General features: G+C 42.9%; 1 protein-coding gene across 3 annotated transcripts in view; it reads right to left on the reverse strand.

Moving 5' to 3' along the window:
- Positions 1 to 20,196, reverse strand: part of DOCK1 (dedicator of cytokinesis 1) — a 505,440-nt gene that overhangs the window by 308,162 nt on the left and 177,082 nt on the right. For all 3 annotated transcript variants that reach the window (XM_070481013.1, XM_044748741.2, XM_070481015.1), the window contains exons 26-27: positions 2,812 to 2,939; positions 983 to 1,078 (exon numbers count right to left, since the gene is read on the reverse strand). In XM_070481013.1, the coding sequence (XP_070337114.1) occupies positions 983 to 1,078; positions 2,812 to 2,939 (224 nt within the window). The remainder of the gene's footprint in view (positions 1 to 982; positions 1,079 to 2,811; positions 2,940 to 20,196) is intronic.

A 20,196-nucleotide genomic window follows, 5' to 3' on the forward strand; every position in this document is an offset into this window, starting at 1 on the left:
CGATTGTTCCACATCTGTGCCACCTATCTGTGATTCACCCCAAACCACAGCCTTTATTGTGGTGCCAACCATGGGAACCAAAAGCTGCCCACTGCTATATTCTTGCTTTGCTGTCTGAAGAAGACAAGTGTCACCTTACTTGTTCTGCTCCAGGAAATGCAGAAAGAACTAAGGTCACACACCAAGGAAGACCAATGTGCCTGGCTGATTGCCAGTGAAAACTCTAACTAGATTTTTTGTTCTATGATTAGGGAAGTTATTTATTGTTTTTTAATGCCAGCGACCAAACCAAATTAAATAGTAACACGTAATAGAAAAGAAAGAAATTACATGAGACCTACGTGTGCATCTTTTGCCTAAGAAACCAAACTTAAGAGTAACAGGTTGAGGAGGAGAGCCATAAACTCTGGGGAAAAGGCACCATAACGTGAAACTTGAAAGACTGTCTCAATTATTGTTAAAACTTTCTGGAAAAGAAGAAATAGATACCGTTCCATGCCTCAGTACTCTGTATAAGAGAAACACCTAACAATACATTAGAGCAGACAATAAAATAGCTAAGTTGGAGTACCTCAATTACTTTTTAAGGTCGTTCATAAAATTTTATTAAAGGCATCTTAAAGGTAAATATGTAGAAAGAAACTGCCAGAAGAATGAAGGTTTAGAAGAAACTACACATCCTTTGCTAGAGGTAACTAAGGAAGAAACAAGAGCCAAACGCTTCTGTCTCCAAACTGTTGGTTGCTTACCCTTCAACTTTGACACTTGCTTCTAGAATCATGGAAAATGATTACCTTTTATGTACCGGACTGTAAATAAATGCATCTCAACTGCTTGCTATCTTGTATTAAAATAAGCATAGTTTCAAAAGGCAGTTGGAAAAGAACCGGACGCATTTTCAGGATTGAGAATAAATGATATTCTTCAGGAAGATGCTCCCAGCCACAATGAAATACCCAAATGTATGTCACTCAGCACTTACAATGAGTTCGGAATCCCGCCCCATGGAAATGACGGTTCGGTTCACTGTCCGGAGAAGTTTCTCCATGATTATCTGGACATGCCTCTGAGTCGGGCCCTGGAGGAGGACACATCAGTGAAAACCAAATCCTAAGGCAATCATTAATATGCAAGCCCCAGCCGTTGTCATTGAATCCATTTACCCTGGAAAGAGTAAATCAATTACAACCCTTAACGAGATGAAAAATGGTCCTTGTCAAAGGCAAAAGCCTTCACGAAGAAAACTCCAGGCATTTTATTAATTATAGTCCATTAATGATAATTCGTTATATAATCATAGTAATTTAATTTAAGCAAACCTTAAAAATAAAAGCAAATCTGTTTAAACAATATAATGTTTATGATCCCTGATTAGCCCACCAATTAGTTTTCTAGACACTTGGCCATTTGTAAATGGAAGGCAGGCAGACAACAACTGCAAACTGCTCTGCGTGTCAAATCTCAATGACTTGGGGAACAATCACAGAGAATAGTTAAATATCATTTTAGCAAACCACCTAAAATCCTCAGTGCCACAGAATTTTCTGTCAGGAAAAGTTTGCTCTTTTATTTTGTGTGTGATGGGATTGCTGACTCTTCTTCATGAACGCTCAACATGTTTAAACGGACTCTCTAGGCACTTCCACACGAGGCCAGGGCAGGCACCACCTCCTCTGTGAGGTTTGGCCACACCACCCCTTTACTCTCAACTTTTTCTCCACTAAGAAAAGAGAAGGCCCTGGAATGGGGCCACAGGAGGCTGGCCTTTGGGGTAACGCTTCCAAAACCTTTCAAAGGCAACATCACTGGAAAAGCTGATATAACAACCATCAGTGTGAACTAATTTGATCTGACCTCTTTCTGCAAAGACACTAACCAGGCCCAGAGAATGAGCCAGTGCAGAAAAGGAGTGGGCAGGACAGGGTGTGTGTGTGCGCGTGCGTTGATTAGAAAGGTGTCTGGAGGTCATGTGGGAGAGAGCAAGAACAAGCCCTGTCGACTTGAAAATCATGGCCCCTCTTTCCACTGCTGGAGGCAGAGATGGACAAGGCCCTGTACACTTTTCCAGACATGCCTGGAGAATCAATGACTTCACATGTGCATGCACATGTGTGCACAAGTGTGTCTGGTGGGTATACTGGGGATGGGGAGGCTTAAGGTCAGACTTTTCCATATGTATGGCACTAACTTCTGATGAAAACCAAGGTCAATGGAATAAGCACACGATTTAGAAAATGCAAAAGGAGATACCATTTTTTAAAAAACCAGCTAAGAAAGCACAGAAAGAAAGTAACCTGCACGGAGAAGAACCTGGGGAAGAGGCAGAGCTGCTCTTTCTCTGAACTCTTTGAAGCACCACTGAGTTGTTTTTTTAAAAAGCTATGTGTATGTATTACCTTAAAAAAGTAAGAATTGAATAAAAGAATGCAGGTAATTAATCTCCACAAGTTTACTGCCAATTTTTAACATCAAAACCTTTGTCTGACCTTAAGGATCAAAATCTAAGTCTTGGGAGGCATTTAGCTGAGAAGTCACAAGAAATAAACTTAAAAAGATATTTGTATTGTGGAAGAATAATCATTGTAATATAATTATCATATTTCATAATTTTATATTTATAAATAAATATAACATAAGGGTGCAACTCCATAAAGAGCAAGAGAGAGGCTCACCCCCAAAACTTAAGGCCTTTGCTTTTTAAAGGAATCAAAGGTACCTCTGTACCGCGAGGCTGGGGTTTATGTGAAGTACAGGGCAACACTTCCTGCGTGGTCCTCGAAGGCAGCCTGAGCAAGCACAGCCATTACTCACCACGTCCTTCCTGTACAGAACCTCCAGGATGTTACTGAGCAGTTGACAGCAGGCCTCCAGGTCTTCCTGTCTCTCCAGATGGTACTTGAGCTGATCTGTCATCATGGGAAGCAGGATCTCTCTGCAGTCTGCATTGGACATGGGGTTGCCAGTCAGCAGGGAACCCACCAAGATGCAACTCATGTTTGCTAGAAGCTTGTGATCCTAGCATGTTACACTGTTTTCAAGCACGTTACATTTACATTCTCCCTGACATGACACTGACATCTGGAGAGGCTCAGATTACCTGACTGTGAGGAAATCACTTATATCGCTATGTAAATAATTTACACACACTCACATGTGCCCACATATATGTGTGCGTCTCCAAGTAAATATACAATAACAATTCACAAACGTACATATATATAAACACATAATACACATATATCCCATAGTGTGCACACAGAAACACACACGTTGGGGTTTTAACTAATTTTCTCTGCTGAACTATAAATTCACTGATTTGCAACTTTAGAAGAAATACTTGTTACAACAAAAACTATTTGAATTGCAGCTATTTCTCATTTATTCCTAGGACACCAAAGCATGGTTTCCTCCTACTCCCATATGCTACAGCCTCCTAACGTTTCTGAGCTCAGCCAGCTCATAACCTACTAAATTCTCCGTGTCGTCTTCACTCGGGGACAACTTTCTGCTGGGCTCCCACTTGCAGAGGGACTGTGTGTGGAGGGCTGAGAGCTCAGGCTCAAGAGTGAGGCTGTCCAGCTTTAAATTCTGCTGGCTTCCTAGCAGGGTCCTCTTGGGCAGCTCACATCACCTCTCTGAGCCAAGGTCTCCTCACCTCTACCATGGTCATGCTGGCACTAGCCACTCACAGCTGTGAGGCATGATGTACTCCTACAAGGTGACGCGCTTCCGAAGGCCTGGATCTGCCACAGGTTAGATGCCCAGGAAAGGTACTTGCTCTTACAATGTGACACAGATACTGGTGATGGGCCACAGCCTCTCTCTGGCTCCCAGACCCCTGGGTGAAGGCATCAGGATGGGAGGGAGGGGGCAGTGGGAGCAAGCACTGACCTTGGAGGGGAGGGTCAGAGGGGCTTCCCTCGGGAGGCAGTACCTTCACTTGCTGGCAGAAGAAACAGAAATTTGCCATGTAGGGTGGGCAGTCCAGGAAAGGGAATCCTATCCACCAAGTTACAGAGACAGAAACATGTGACGCAGTCACAGTGACGTTCTCAGTTCAGGAGGGTGGGGAGAAGAGGGGCAGAATGAAAGGCGGGATGGGCAGTTGGATTTCATAGTGAACATGATGAGTGAGGTGGAAAAGAGTAAGGAACTGGACCAGGCTGATGGGGGAGAGATGTGATCAGATCAAAAGGCTAGAGAGATCCTTGTGCTGCTACACAGGCAGGGCAGTAGATATGGGAGGCACAGAACTGGTCAGTTAGCTACTACAAGAGCCCAGGCAAGAAAGAGTAAAGGCCTGAGCTCCTGCTGTAGTGGTGACTTTGAAAGAAGAGGCCTTGAATAAGAGCAAACTGGAGGCAGGCTGAATACACTGCTTGGTGATTAACCGGAGATGAGTGTGAGGGATAAAAAAAGAGTCAAAAAGAACAGCCTCCTGGTGATGAGTGTGCCATCCAAGGAGAGGAAACTGGCGAAAGAAGTGCATTGAAGGGAGGAGAAAATGACTGGGATTGGTTTTGGGCAACTTGGCCACTCAAGTGGCCCCATGTAGTAGGCAAATGGATACAGGGTTTTAGACGTTGGAGGAGATTTGGGGCTTAGAAATACAAATTGGAGAATCATCAGCCTCTAGGCAATAATGAAACCCAAGTATGTGAATAAGACTCTGGAAGGAGAGCGTGTCAAAGGAGAAGGAAAAACTGTGAACAGCATCAGTACGTAGGTATTAGAACAGGAGATGAGTAGGACATGAAGCTGGAGTGAGGAGAGCTGCGAGACGAGGCGGAGATGAGTGACATCACCCAAACCAAGGGAGGACAGGGTGGTCAGTGTGGCTAAACGTGGCAGGACAACAGTTAGAACAGGACAGCCTTAGGATGTGGCAATAAAGGCACCCAGACCCCTTCCCAAGGCAGCTTCCTGGTGTGGATTGAAGAGGCACAAAGAAATGGAATCAGCAGCACAGACCAGACACAACTCCTGGCAGATGGCTATGAAATGAAAGGACGCTGGGGTGTGAGGATCAGAGTCAAAGAACATCTGAGTTTTCGTTTGTTTTGTAAATAGGAGCATAGAAAGGATGTTCAGAAAATTAAAGAACAATAAGGAAACAGATATAAATGAGATTAAAGACAAAATGCAATTACTAATTGTCTCTTCCAATTGGGAAATCCCATTCAACTCCAGCATCATCCACCCTCCAACATGAACTATCTGTTTACGACACCAGCTCTGTATTGTGAAACTGGCCCAGCTATTGCTATTTCCTTTAAAATGCAGAGCACGAGAGAGGAGACAGCAGAGCTCTCAAACATTAAATATCCTCAGCTTGTTTTTAGGGTTTTACATATTAGGACTTACAGCATTAATGATATATAAAAGCATGGTTTGCATTAATGTTTCCTGAGCTTTTTTTTTTTTTGCTATAAGAAAAAAAATGAGCATGTAGCACTGGAATGGTTCCTGTAAATATGCAGAGACCCGCTCAGAAGACCTTCCCAAAGACTACAGGGTAACGAAGGCCTGGGGGTGGAGGCGGGAGTAGGGTGCAGATGGGGAGAAATGAGGATGCAGAACAAGCCCTTCTGTTCCACTGTCTTCCAGAGCACTGCAGGTAGGGAGCCGATGCTAAGGCTTTTTCAAATTCCATTTTGATTTATTTCCCGAGAAAGGACTGATGGCACCTCCACTTTTCCGGAAAGAGTTTTGTCCAATGAATATATGAGTTTACTTGTTGACTTCACAATTACAGTAAGCGATACATAGGCAGAAGTAATGCAGAGATGCTAAAATGCTGCACATCTTCTGGGCAGAGGCCAGGCAGCCTCACTGACTATGACGGCAAGAATCCACAGGAGGTCAGGGAGCCACGGCACAGCACAAGAAGAAGGCACTGTCCTATGGGGACTACGATGGTCCCTCCACGTCTGTGCTCCTGGATATCAGGGGGCCTCGCACAATTCCCTGATCTTCTCATCCTGCCCTTCCTGTGATGCCATTGGATGAACTCAGGCCCCCATGGAAAGCATCTCTCCGAAAGTCACAGCCCCTTGAACTCATGAGGGAAGTGCTCCAAAGAGCCAAGACGTGTTGTCCATGATGGAGAGTGCACAAGTGTCAGAAAGCCGGCCAAGGATGAAGCCAGTCTAAGGCAAATGCCACAAGAAACTGTCCTCGTAGCAGTGAAACCAGCCTCAAAATGCATCTGCCAAAAATGCTGACCCACTGAATACACAAATTCCACAAGCATCCCCAAAACCCAATGTCCTTCCTACAGAATCCCGATGTTCACAAACTACCTCCACCCTCAGGAGCTCTTGACTGGCTGACCTTAACCACAACACAACATCCAGTGTAGGGGCTACACTTGAAGCTCCTAGAACCCAGCAGGCTGGGAAGTTTCCTCCGCAAACCCATCTGAGTCCAGCCCTGCCTGTGCCTATCCTCTCAGTCCATGGTATGACATCTCCAGAATGGGTCTTCTTTCCATTCGGCCTGAAACACATAGCCCAGTATGACCACCCTCAAGAGGGGATGAGCCCTTGGCCACACGTCCACTTCTTGGTCATCCCTATCACAACTCATCATTTGGGAGATAAGTCGAATTTCCAAGACATCTCAGAGGGAGAAGTTAGAGTCCTGAAGACCCGAGCAGGTAAAGACAGACCCTGACACCATGACTAAGGAAAACAATGACTATGGAAGCCTGGCAAGACTGCTCTGAAACAAGCTTAGGAGGGACTGGACAGAGGCAGATGGCAGAGTGGACTGGCAATCTGGTTCAGGGGGCGGGGTGTGTCCATGAACAGTCCTAGAAAATCTGAGGAACACAGTTCTGGACTCAGAGATGGCAGAAATAGCCCTTCAAGCCCTGGTTCCCAGGTGCCCTGGCCAAAATCCATCCCTTACCGCTCCATTTATCTGTTACGCTCGACAGACAGTTGTAGACTTCACTGTTCTCGGAGGTAATTGAGTGTGTTGGTCTCATTTGTCAGAAGTACTCCGGGAAGCAATGAGTGCCCTGTTCCTCTTCGGCAGGGAGATGCTGTCAACTGTCTTTGGCTGCCTGGCGGGAACGCCCGCTATCCACCCAGCTCAGGGGTCTGTGTTAGCTTCACCTGTTTGTTATCCAGCCTCTCTTGATGAAAAACATCTTTTGGAAACTTCATGCCATTTTGTCACATTGAAAGACATTTCATTCTCTTAGTCCTTTGAGAACGTAAAAACCCATTTGTTATAATCCTTCGGATGGACCCGTATCCACAACTTGGATGTTTTCAGTATCCACAAGAGAACTGTAACTCATCCTTCATCATCCACTCCACTCATGGCAGGTCAAGACGAAGTGGGAAATGGGGATAAGCATACTTCATTGAGAGGATGACAAGAGACAATGCCTACAGAAAGAGTTTGTGAAAGCAGTCCGACATTCCAATGCAGAGGAAAGCCCCAGGACAGAGCTCCGGCCCCTGACCACTCACAAATCATAGGACCAATCCCTGGAGAGCGGCAGCCAGACACCCAGGCTTTCCTCAGAGGCTGCACCAGGCATCTCGTGCAGGCCTCCAGGGACAGAGGGTCACAGGGCAGCAGCACCCTTCAGAAACACATCTCAAGTCCCCAAAGGAAGAAAGACAATGCTCCAGAGTCCTTCAGACGCTGAGAGGACCAAAGCTGGAGGCAGCACCAGCCTGTGACCTGTGATCTGCAGGCCCTGGCACAGCCCACCGACAGGCCTGGGTGCAGGCAGGCCTCAGACGCCCAGTTTTTGGACCACCGTAAATTACCACTGGTTCTATTACCCGCTTCTCCTACGGGAAGGCAATGTCCAGGAAAGCAGAGGTGTTGTTCTCATCAATGGGAAGAGCCTCTGCACGTGAACCAAGACGTGATGGTGGTATTGTGTGTGCACACATGTGAGTGTTTGTGTGTGCATATGCTCACTGTCGAGAGGGCTCTTTCTTCCTACCAGGACAGTTGCAGCTTATTTACTTCTGTCTGCAGTCACTTTTTTTCTGGAAACCACAGTACTTCACACTTGTTTCGTGCTGAGGAGGGACCTGAAGTCCAGCGTAGCCCTGGCCCATCCTTGCAAGACATCAGAGGGATAAAGACATCATAACAAAACCTCTCCCGCATTTCTGGTGACCCAGTTTCACTGGACAGTGTCCAAGCCAATCTGGACAGTAGACTGCAGGTGCATGCGTGTGTGATGTGCAAGTGTTGGTATGCATTCATTTGCAATTACAGGAGCACAGTATCAAATTTCAGGGTCTGCAGGAGGCTGCAGGTCTGCCTCCCAGGGCCGCTCAGCCACTCAGCTGCACCCCCCCAAAAGCAAAATTAACACAGGTTTCTCAAAACCTCATTTTTTCAAAGGTCTCTCTTACTCTGCACGTCAGTCTACTTTCAGTTTTTCCAAGAAGTGGGGCACACACTTTAAATAACACTAAAGTCCCTCAAATTTTATTGTAAGTCAAGGCCAAAAAGTCAAGAGCAAGGAGGAAGGTATACCACACACACTCACACACACATAGCACACATTCCCCACACTCAGCACACATGCATACACTCCTCACATGCACTCACACACACTCATACACCACACCCCACACACTAACACACACCACATACACACCCCCACATACACACACCACACACACTCCCCCACACACATTCACACACACACACACACCACACACCACATACACACCCCCACACACACACACCACACACACTCCCCCACACACATTCACACACCACACTCACACACCACACACATTCACACAGACCACAAACATACCACACATAAATTCATCACACACACACCACACACACTCATACACCACACCCCACACACTAACACACACCACATACACACCCCCACACACACACACCACACACACTCCCCCACACACATTCACACACCACACACACACATCACACAGACCACAAACATACCACACATAAATTCATCACACACACACCACACACACACACACACCACACACAGTCACACACTACGCACAACATACATATCACACACACACTCACACACTATGCACACGCATCACACACACACACACACACCCCACACACTAACACACACCACATACACACCCATCTACTACACACACACACACTCCTGCAATTAACTATTTTAAATCATGAGACTCTGGAAAGTGAGGAAGAGCAATCCCCTGTCACATTATTAAGGCCCCAACTCGGTGTCCTGAATATCCTGCCTTTCCTCATGAACCGGATGTCATTTCTATACTATGATTTGTGCTGATGGTCGCATTAGGTTCAAAACACACGGCCTGGAAAGCTGACGATCAAAAACAAAACCCAAAACAACCTGGTATTTTAAATAAACTCCCCACAGACAACCATTTGAAACCAGCTGCAGTCACACCTGCCCCAAGTCCAGGAGCGGGGGCCACACCATGAGGCTCAGGCAGAGCCTTTTACTCTCATTCAGGTCCAGTCTGCCCAAGCACGTGGGAAATAATAACACCACTCTGCTCATTCTTTTCTTTGGATCTTGGGCAAGTTATTTAAACACTCTAGGCCTTAATTTTTCTGATCTGCAAAATGGGAATGCTGTTGTTTACCTTTTAGATTTACAGTGAGAATTAAATGATACAACGTGTATATTTGGCAAACAGCAAGCATTCATTAAATGGTAGCTGTCAATAACGATCATAAGAATTATACTAACATACAAAGTCAGCCTTTGCAACTAACAGTACACAAAGAAAACTAACGTCCTTGAGCTGTGCTATGCAATATGGTAGCCACCGGGCACCTGAAATGTAGCTAGTGCCACTAAGAATGGAATTTCGAATTTTATTTAACTTTAAGTAATTTAAACCTACATGTAAAAAGTAATGCTTGATTCAGTTATTGGAAACAACTGTTTGGAACAAGTGGAGCAACTTGAGTACATGAATCTACCTGTCAATGGTAAATTTTATTAAATGTTCATTAAATACAGATGAAGCATCTCTGATGAAAATTTAGCATCCAAATTGAGATGTGCTGTTAAGTGTTAAAAAACACACTGGATGTCAGAGACTTAGTGTGAAAAAAAAGAACGTAAAGTATGCCATTAGTAATTTTTAGATTAAAGTTATATTAAGATGATATTTTCGATAAAATATATTATTCAAATTAAGTTCACCAATTGCTTTGTACTTCTTTTAAAATTTGGCCTCTAGAAAATTTTAAATTACCTATGTCGCTCACATTCTTTATCTGCTGAGTAGCATCATCTACAAGTCTGCTAGGAAGCAGATGTTAGAGACCTCATGTGCAAAGTCTCATTTTCATGAGCTGGCGTTCACCACTGGAGGCAGAATCAGAGCCACAGCTTTCTCCTATCAGACCTCACATCACATGTTGGGACTGCAAGACTTGTCAGTGCCCATGAGTAATGAGTCGAGGCATGGCCATGACCTACAAGGAAGCCAGAACTACCTAGCACACTTGTCCTGGTTTTCCATGGTATGCACAGAGAGGAATGCAGTAAGCTCAGCCCAGGCAGCCAGGGAGGGACAGGCAGCCCGGTGGGCACGCAAATCAGCCATGGGGATCAGAGGTCTTGCCGCACACCGGCCACCCTTCCACATCCTCCTTTCCCGGTGTGATCCACTATGATTACAGACAGCAATAATTTGACATCTGTTCATCCTCAGCTGTGCAGGCTGAAGCTGTGATGATTAATGCTCTGGTAATGGGCACAGAGTAAAAAATATTAATCTTTATAAAAGGTATTCAACAGGCATCATCAGCTTATAAATGTCCAAGCAGAATATCTGTCTATAACCCCATTACAGCTCTACACTAAAGCAAGATGCAAATATGAGAATGAATTTGTCCATTTAAAACATTCGTTTTATGAACACTGAGTAATATGCTTCTTAATTTTTAGTTTGGTCACATTAAACAAATGATCCATAAAGTACATTTAATAACCTTGAGCCTGTTACATAGAACTGAGATCCAGATTAACACTTTTAATGAGAATTAAACAGTAAGAGCCATATAAATGGAGGATGCTCACTATTTATCTTCTATAGACAATCATCTTATTTTTCAACCATCTAAGAACTCTGTACCCACATGATTCAATTTGTTCAAATGATTTCTCCCTCTTTGCAAGTCTTCAAGCAACAGAAGTGCAGAAAACAGAGTCAGCAATGGAAGGAATCATAAGGAACTATCTACTCATGTCCACATTTTACAGAGTGCGAGCCAGGAATCAGAGAGAAGGGATGTGTGGGGATTACACCACTAAGCAGCAGCAGAGCCGGAATTAGATGCCTGATCTTAAAGCCGGAACATCTTAGAGTAAATGATCCAGACATGCGCACATGCCTGTAAACATGTATGATTCAGGTATCTAACATGTCAAACGCGAATTAAATCTTCCCAAGAATCATTTTAATGTAACAAGTCATGAGAGTGAGCAATACCAGGAGAATAAATTCACATTGACTAGGCTTATTAGGTAGGTTATTTTTACTTTCTGAACTTTAGTCTCTTTGTCTGTGAAATGGAGTAAATACAACTGTGTTTTTATCCCTATCAACCAGCAGCACCTTTGTAAGTCTTCTGGTCAGGATGTGGTCACAGATCCTCAGTGCCACTCAGCTGAGTGCTAAAATGATCAGAAGTAAGGTAAGCTACATTTCAGCTTTGAGATGCCCAATGTCACAGAATTTTAATTAAGAGGGTGATAGAGGAATTAAAAGTATCTTGGAAATTGGAAGGAGGAGCACAACAGGATATAAATTGCAGAAACAATGGGAAAAAGAAGCTGGTCTAAGACTGTCTTCTGGATAAAGCCATTGGGTCTAGTAAAAAGTGTGTCATCTTTTGGAAAAGGGAGTGGGGCAGCAGATATTTTGTATCCTTTAGTTTGGAGAAGTATAATAATGGGGGTTAAACATTCATTAGTATTGTAGTAATAAATAATTTGTCAGAAGAAAGAAATGAAAGAGGAACCAATGGAGAACAGTCACAAATAAGTCCCATCTATAAGTAGATGAAAAAATTAGAGTCAAGTAAAAGTGCTGGGGAAGACTGTGTGGGCTCTAATGGTCAAGCTAGGAATCTATTCTCTAGGTGGATGGAAGTACATCAAGGAAGTGGCTTGGGAAGTTCAGAAGGAATCCTACAGGTGTGCCAGGCCTTGGGCAGAATCTCTACACACTGAGGATGAAAAAATACAAGAAAGAATACACAGGGCTGGGGAGTGGTATGCATTCTTTTAACCAGGAGAGTGAAGGTAACCCACAACACAGGTCTTGGTCAATGAGGTCCAGCACACATGCCTCTCCTGGTTGTCCCAACAATGAAATGCATATTTTAAAAACAATGTCAAAAACATATAGACTGGTACATTCCATCTTGAGGGAAGGTCTGTGCACTCAGAGAGGTGTCCATGGAACAGAAAAAGAATGAGGTCTGGAAGGAGAACACAGGAGCCTGTAGGCTGACCTGGGGCTCCTCCAACTGTCCCAGGCAAGTTACTGTAGGCAACATATCATGCAAGGACGGAGCTCAGCTTGTAGGGCCCGGAGGGAATCATGAAATGGGAAGACTTAGGGACTTGCTGTCCTGGTGCCTAATCAAGGCAGCCTCTTCCGAGATTGCTCTTCCTGCTCCCAACATGAAGTAACAGAAGTAGGAGCCCACACAGAGGTGGGCACAGAACAGAGAGTCAATAGACTAAGATAAAGGTTAGACCAACTATACTCTGAGGAATTGTTGGCACTGCCAATTTGATCACAGATAACACTCCCCTCACAGAAAGAGAAAAACGATGAAAATTCCATGAGCATATGAGTACACTACATAGTTTATTTATGTTTAATTCATTTACGTGTTTATTTATTCATATATTTGTATTTTATCTTGTTCTATATGGCATTTGAAGTAAATTCAGTTTTCAAAATGCATAACTCATATGATGGGTGTGAAACAGTTTACGAAAAGAGCAGGTGATGGATTGGTAACAAAACTCCTTAATCAGCACCATGATGGTGGACAGCTCCCTGTCTGGGTCCTGCTTATACAGACTAGGATTTGTTACTTAACTCCTATGTCCTTATCTATAAATTAAGAGAATTAGTCTTCCCAATTATACATTTTTAAGTTGATGGCTCTGAAGCCTCTCAGAGAAATCAAACTCACCAACCAACAGTCATAAGCACATGGTAGGTGCTCAACAAATTTCAATGGAATTGAAATAGATATAATTAAGAAACTAAAACTGAGTTCACCCTCCTAGATTCATCAAGCCATTTCTAAAGGGCTGCACTGTTTTAACAAACAGGCTTTTCAAAAACACTATTAATGAAAGATATAGAATGAGGGCTGAAAAAGGTACAGTACTTTACAGATAAAGATTAAAATTTTCTCAAGGCATGAAAAAAAATAGAAGAGGAGAGAATAACATTCATATTCCCCATTATTTAAAAGAATCAGTCGTTGGGGTTCACAGCTGGTAACATTCATTAGAAGTCATCAGCACAACTATCTAATTAAAGTACTCCAGAATGCTAAACAACTGGCACATTAAGTGATTGTGGCACATGATGATCTCAACCCCAATTTTTCTTTCTGGACAACATCCATCAAGTTAACAAAACTACTACAGAGTAGCTCTGAGTTTAAGATCCCTTTCAATAAGGAGAAATATTTCTCCATTTTCCACAGTGGAGAAGCTCAAGAGACTTTATTTTGATTTGTTTACAGATCAAAGCATTAAGAAGGTATATTTTATTGTGGGTTTGTATTAAACACACACCTTTTCTTTCTACAATTTAAAGCACAAGAAATTGATTAATAAGATAATTTTTAGAGATATAAATTCTCTATGTTGGATCTAATCAAAATGAAAAAACAGTCTGGAAATCTGACTTCAATATTTCCTAATAGCTAGTCCCAATAGGTATCTGGGCCTTTGCCCTCAGATTTCAAAGGGCTGCTGTAACTAATGTTTCCACATTAAAAAGGAGAGTGTTACTTTGCCTCATAACGGAAAGAATCCTTCCCCTTGAAAACAAGAACGAGGAAAATAATTTAAGCTCTCAAGGCCTACATTTTTAAGAACCTCTGTGTTGTTCAATTTGGAACACAAATGAAGTTTTATGAGGCTGATGAACACTGTCTAAAAGGAGCCTGTTTGCTATATTGAGGAAAAGAACCACGGGAATGGGCAGGGAATGAGAGGATAGCACATGTCCCACTCCTACCCACTGCTGGGTTCCAACCATCGGGGGAAAAAAGCCAAAACACAAAAACAGACAAAGGGGTGCCAATGAAAAGTGAGCTTAGAAGGAAGTAATCTACCAAGAGTATGAAACTACTGTCAAGACCACAAAGGGACTGTCTTGCCACTAAATCTTCAAATCTTACACTAGCCTCCAAAAACAAACAAAAAAACTCCTTAAGACACAATGATAAGTACATAGGAAGTGCTAAAGAAAATCTGTCCATTGCTTTGGCTACTTTCCATACGGGACTATGGAAAGATTAGACCTTGAAAGGGAAAGAAATGATTCAGTGTTAACTGCAGCGAGCTTTCCAAAGGTCTCAGGTTCAGAACCACAGTGGAAAGGAGCCTGTGCGGGTAAGGGCACGTGTTCCACCAGGTCTCCCACCTTAACTCAAAGGCTTCTTTGCAAGCATGTCCAAAGCTCTTGACTAATTTAAAAGCTAATGCTATCTCACGTTGATTCCTTTCATTCCAATTTCTATAACATTAATGTAAAACATTTTTGTGGGCATAAATCCTAAACCTCAGTGTCCTAGTGTTTATTTTAATTTAATTACATTGAAACTTTTCATTTCTATAATAGGATTTCAGCTTTAATTTTTACAGCTTTTGTCAGATATGTGGGCAACAATATAACCACATGGGAACAAAGCTACAAATGCACAAATTATGAAGCTCTGACCTTTCTGTCTCTTTGTATCTTGCTTTGAAAATCTGTTCACTCCACACCACAGATTACATGCAAGAGTCATCTTTTTGTGAAGCGCATAATCTATTTAACCAGCTTCCCAGTAGTCAAGTCACATCACGAGACAACGCTTGGAAGCCATTACCGCCCATTCATTGGCTCTCGTGCACAGCATGCTAATGAGTCAAAACCCCTTCACCTCAGCACAGGAGCAGGAGCAGGAACATTCAAGGTGGATTCCAGAAACCAGCATGGGGATCAGCCCCTCTGCACATCCTCCCTTTTCTGAAACAATGTCATTCACTCTTGAACACCACCATGCATTTGAAAAGATATCCTAATGAAATGCTGTGATGACTGGGATTTGCTTCAAAATATCTGGGAGAGAAGTGCATAGATAAAAACAAGATTGACCGACTTGATAACTTCTGAAGCCAAGTGAGGGGTCCAAAGGCGTTCACTACATTCTTCTTTCCACTCTTCTGTATGTTTAAAATTTTCCATAATTTTAACAAAAAGCTATCTTGAATCCAGAGGTGGAGTTGAACCGTGCCCTCCCCTATTTCGTATTTCCACAAAACTTGAGGATAACTAGATCAAAAGCAAATACAAGATAGGCTTAATTTTATAAGACTACTCACATAAGACCCTCCATATCGAGTCTCTCATGACTCTTCCTTTTCCTTCTCTCTTTACGTTACCCTACCTCAAAGACATCTCCTTCCTCCTCCATGACCAATCCACTCACAGCCAAGACCAGCAGAGACAGCCAGCTTCCCATGTAAACACAAAGCCTCTCCTCCCTTAGATCAAGTGAACTACATATGTACATAGCTGATCACACTTCCTTCTCTGTGCTACTCCCTGGGAAAAGAAGTGCTAGTTTTGAACATCCAAGTCCAATTTTGATCACTCAATAAATATGCATTGTGAGTGTGCCTTGGGTCAGGCACCAATCTAGGTTACAGCAACAGAGTAATAACAAGACGAAGTAATAACAAGATGGAGAGCTCTCATTCTAGGGAGGGACCACAGAGAGTAAGGCAAGGAGTAAAAATATGCAATGATTTCACATTGTGGACAGTGCCATGAGGAGCCATGGGGCAGAGTTTCTCGGGGTGTTTTATGCAGCAATTCGCAGAGAAAGCTCTCAGTGTAATCCGTTTCATTATTTGGTCCAGGTCTGTTGCCTTTCAGCTCATATTTGACATTCTAATTATCCTCTCTGATGAGGGCAGGATCTTACCTGCCATTTTTCTACTGAATCCTCAACAAAAGTGACAGACATGGCTAACATTAATTGAATGTGCATTAAATGCTTAGTGCAAATCTCAGGACTAAACATATATTAATCCTCAAAACATATGACACAGGCAACAAGAAAAGGGCAGCTTAGGAAAAAGAAGCCTGGAGAATAACTTACCCAAAGTTACCGAGTTAGCAGGTAAAAGAGGCAGGATTTGAACCCAGGCAATCTGATCATAAAGCCCACACACACTTCCAATCCTCTTGTGTACTACCTGCCCTCATCATAGAAAGGGCATCAGAAAGAAACAGTTCTTTATTAATGAGGGAGTTAAATTACTTGCAGGAAAAGTGGTGCAAAGCAGTCATTCATTTTTTTAAAAATCAAAGGGAAAGGAGAAGGTACTTAGAGAAAAGGCCAAAATGGCTCACACATCACCAAGCACAACGAGTGGTCAGAAGTCTCCAGAAGGCCTGGTGCACTGGCTTTATCAGCAGTCTACTACTGACCTCTGATGTGGTCAGGTCTGCACTTCAGCTTCTGAACAGCCTTCTTACATCAGGGGCAATTCCTACATTGTCTCTGCTGTACAGAGGCCAGAACTCAAGTCCACAGCCACCCTTGCAACTACAACGCAGACTACGGCCCAGGTTCTAGTGATGAGGCATGACTTCTTAAGATGGCAACTGGAAATGAGCAGTGGGAGGAGACAGCTCTGTGAAGAACTCCCATTTCCTTTGGACCAGGGTGGAGGCTGTGGAGGCATCAAGAGTTGCAAAGTCCTGATTCAGAAGGAGTATCGCAACTGGTACACCTGTGAGCAGACAGCAGTGACGGCGGCTGTGCTGTCCACACAGGTTGGGGCCAGACAAACACAATCCTATTAGCCAAAAGACAGATCTCCTGTTGTAGCCTAACAAACTCAGCCCGATGAATCCTCAGTTTCCGTGTCCTGTAAAGGGACAGAAGAGGAGCAACAGGAAAAACAGGGCTAAAACAATCAGGTCACTGTAAGCCTTAGCCTACCAGGACCCAAACCTGGCAAAGGAAGGCTTTTCTGCAGAGGAGCAATTCCAGTTTCAGAATTCACTGCCAGCCTCACTGCACACAGATCAGCTTGTCATTCCCATTGAAGTGAGTCCCTTAAAACGATGGAATGTCTTTGATAGTGGAGGGAGATGGAAATAAATGTTTCAGAGCAAAACAATTAAGTTGAGTGTCTTCCATGAGTGGGCAACACATGTGCTGATAAGCAATGACAAGCCCTGGAGCCCACAGAGGTCACCGGAGGAGCTGCACTGTGATGTACTCTGACCACAGCCCCAAAAGAATGTTCCCCAAGGGCTGGCACATTTAGTAGCTTGGGCAACTAAATCTAGTTACATCAAGTTCTAAAACTCTGGACACGTGGGAAGTTAGTTTGACTGATTCCACTGGGATCAGGAAAGAGGACAGAGACAACTACATTTTTTACAAATTAACAAGAAATGGAACAAAGCAAGAAATCTCGGCCATCACATCTTATCAGAAAATGGTTTGGCTTTAAATATTTGCACAAAAGGTAGCACAGAATATTTTGCAAAAGTAATAACATCTTTGTAAGAACAGACCAAGTGGAAGATTTCCACTGATAAGTTTTTCCTGACAAGGAGGTAAGACAGATGTTGGCTGCTTTGAAGAATCAGGGAGCTTGCAGATGAGAAAAATCAGGGCTGGCTCTGCTATCCTTACCCAGAAAGATTCTTAAAACTCAAAGCCTCTAAGCGAGGCCATTTTTACATGGGACAATGCATTCTGAAATGCTTCCAGGCAGCCAGTGAGCGTTTGAAGCACATTTGGGCTGCCGATTATGGCTTAAACAACTTCTACTGATGGGCCAATTCTGGAACTGCTCGTAAGACACGAAGCTCCAGGCTAATTTCAGCTCATTTAGCCCATGATAATTTTGGATGCATATATTTTGTACAATCTCATTTACTATGATGGGTGCAACTTGCTATTAAGATTAAACTCCTAACTTTGTACTTAAAAAAATACTAGGCTAATAATTCCAAAATATCTTATGTCCTGGTAACTCCGTATTAAACAAAACTAGGTATTTAATTGCACACTGCATACTTCCAAAAGAGGACTTGAGGCAGTCTATGATAAAAGACTTACAGAACAAGAGTGAAAACAGAAATGGGGCACAGTAAAGAGGAAGAAAAACACCATCACCCAACACCTAGGCCAGCACAATTACCAAAAATAAGCAGTAAGTTCCCCTTCAAGCTTTCTCTTAGCTAAAGAAATAGAGTAAGTTTCAAGAGAAGAAAACATTTCCTTCTATTTTAAATATTTTTAATTGACTCTTTTATGTCTTAGATCCTTATTCAAGGAGAGCTAAATGATACATGGAACAAAGTTTTGCAAGAAATTTTGAAATATATTTAAATACATCCTCAAGAAGGTCTTCCCTATAGCAGCACTCAATAAAAGTCAGCTACAATCAGTCCACTGACCATTGTCATTCATTGACAATTATTAACTCACTGGTGGCAATGCGGGGGGCGGGGGGGGGGTGGTGTGAAGGTGTGAGTGCATGAATGCGTGCGTGTGTGTGTGTGTGTATTTTGGGGTTGAATGGTTGGAAGAAGGGGCATTAGTAACCTACCTAATAAGACCCAGATATAAAACTTTCAGGGGATTTTATTTGCTCTGGTATAAAGTTTAGTCAATATAGAAGGAAACAATGAAACTGTTTCCCTACCCATCACCTCCATCATCATGCCTTCCTTGAGCCCCATAGTGTCCACAAGCTTTAGAAGACACCTTCTAAATGAGCAATGCAAGATCCAGCCCTCCAATGAGAACCTGAAATATGGACAGTCGGGATTAATGGCTTGGAGGAGATTCATGTCTATTGAGTCTCAAACAATGATGACAAAGTTGACTTTCTTTTATGAAAGTGAGAATGAGCTTCTGGCCCAGAGAGAGGCCTGCAAGGGGGGGGCGGCTACAGAAAGCCACCCACTTCTTGGTTTGACATTTTTTCCCTAGAAGAACATTCCCACCCAAGTGAAGTCTTAACATTTTCTCTTAACATGAGCCTTAGCTGTTAAGTGTAGACTCCAGTGCATTTTATAAAGTTAAATCAAGAAATAAAATTAAAGCCAGCAGGCAAACACAGAGTCCGGTAGCCCAGAAGATACAAAGGACTAAGCCAAATACACACTGAGTTCTCAGTCCAGCCAGTAACTCAACAGGGACATTCCAGACCTGGCCTACTCCATCACTAAAACAACATCACACATGGGGATGAAAGAAAATGAATGGAACCATCTAGACACAAATGGAACAGAATAAATCTATGCCTCTCAGTCAGAATGTCACTCAACAGTCTTCACATTTGCCTCTAATAAATGAGGAAGGTTGGGAAATTATGCAAAAGTTTTAAGCTTTCAATAAAACTGCTTGACAAGTGTAAAATGTTAATTCAGTCTGTCCAAATAGAAAGGAAATGACTAATAAAAACGGTAAGGAAATAACATGGGGAAATATAAGGTGTTCCTCAGGATAAATGAGTTGAGGAATCATTAAAATTCTTATTACTTTGAGCAGGGTTTGAAGAAACCCTGGCAAAGAATACAAAGTTCAGGATAAGAGAGAACCATTACTTCTAAATTTAAAGAAAACTTGAAAGTTTTCTTTGCAATCATCTCAATGGAAGCAAGTGATTGCCTCCCCGGGATAGACAATCACATTATCTTAAAGGCTACAATGTATGCTGATTATCCGAGGGCTCTGGTGTACACCTAAATGACAAACTACGAGGTTTTGCCTTCATTTTTCAATGATCTATTACCTACACTATATGTCAATTACCATTCTCTTGTAAGGGCTAAATCTTCCTGTCTTGTAATGGAGCTGTTTTAATTGGATGCAACCTCCACTCCTTTTGGCAATGAGGAGAGAATTCAGAAGGGGCAAGGT

This window comes from Equus asinus, chromosome 2 (genome assembly GCF_041296235.1).
Source record: "Equus asinus isolate D_3611 breed Donkey chromosome 2, EquAss-T2T_v2, whole genome shotgun sequence".
Classification (NCBI taxonomy): Eukaryota; Metazoa; Chordata; class Mammalia; order Perissodactyla; family Equidae; genus Equus; species Equus asinus.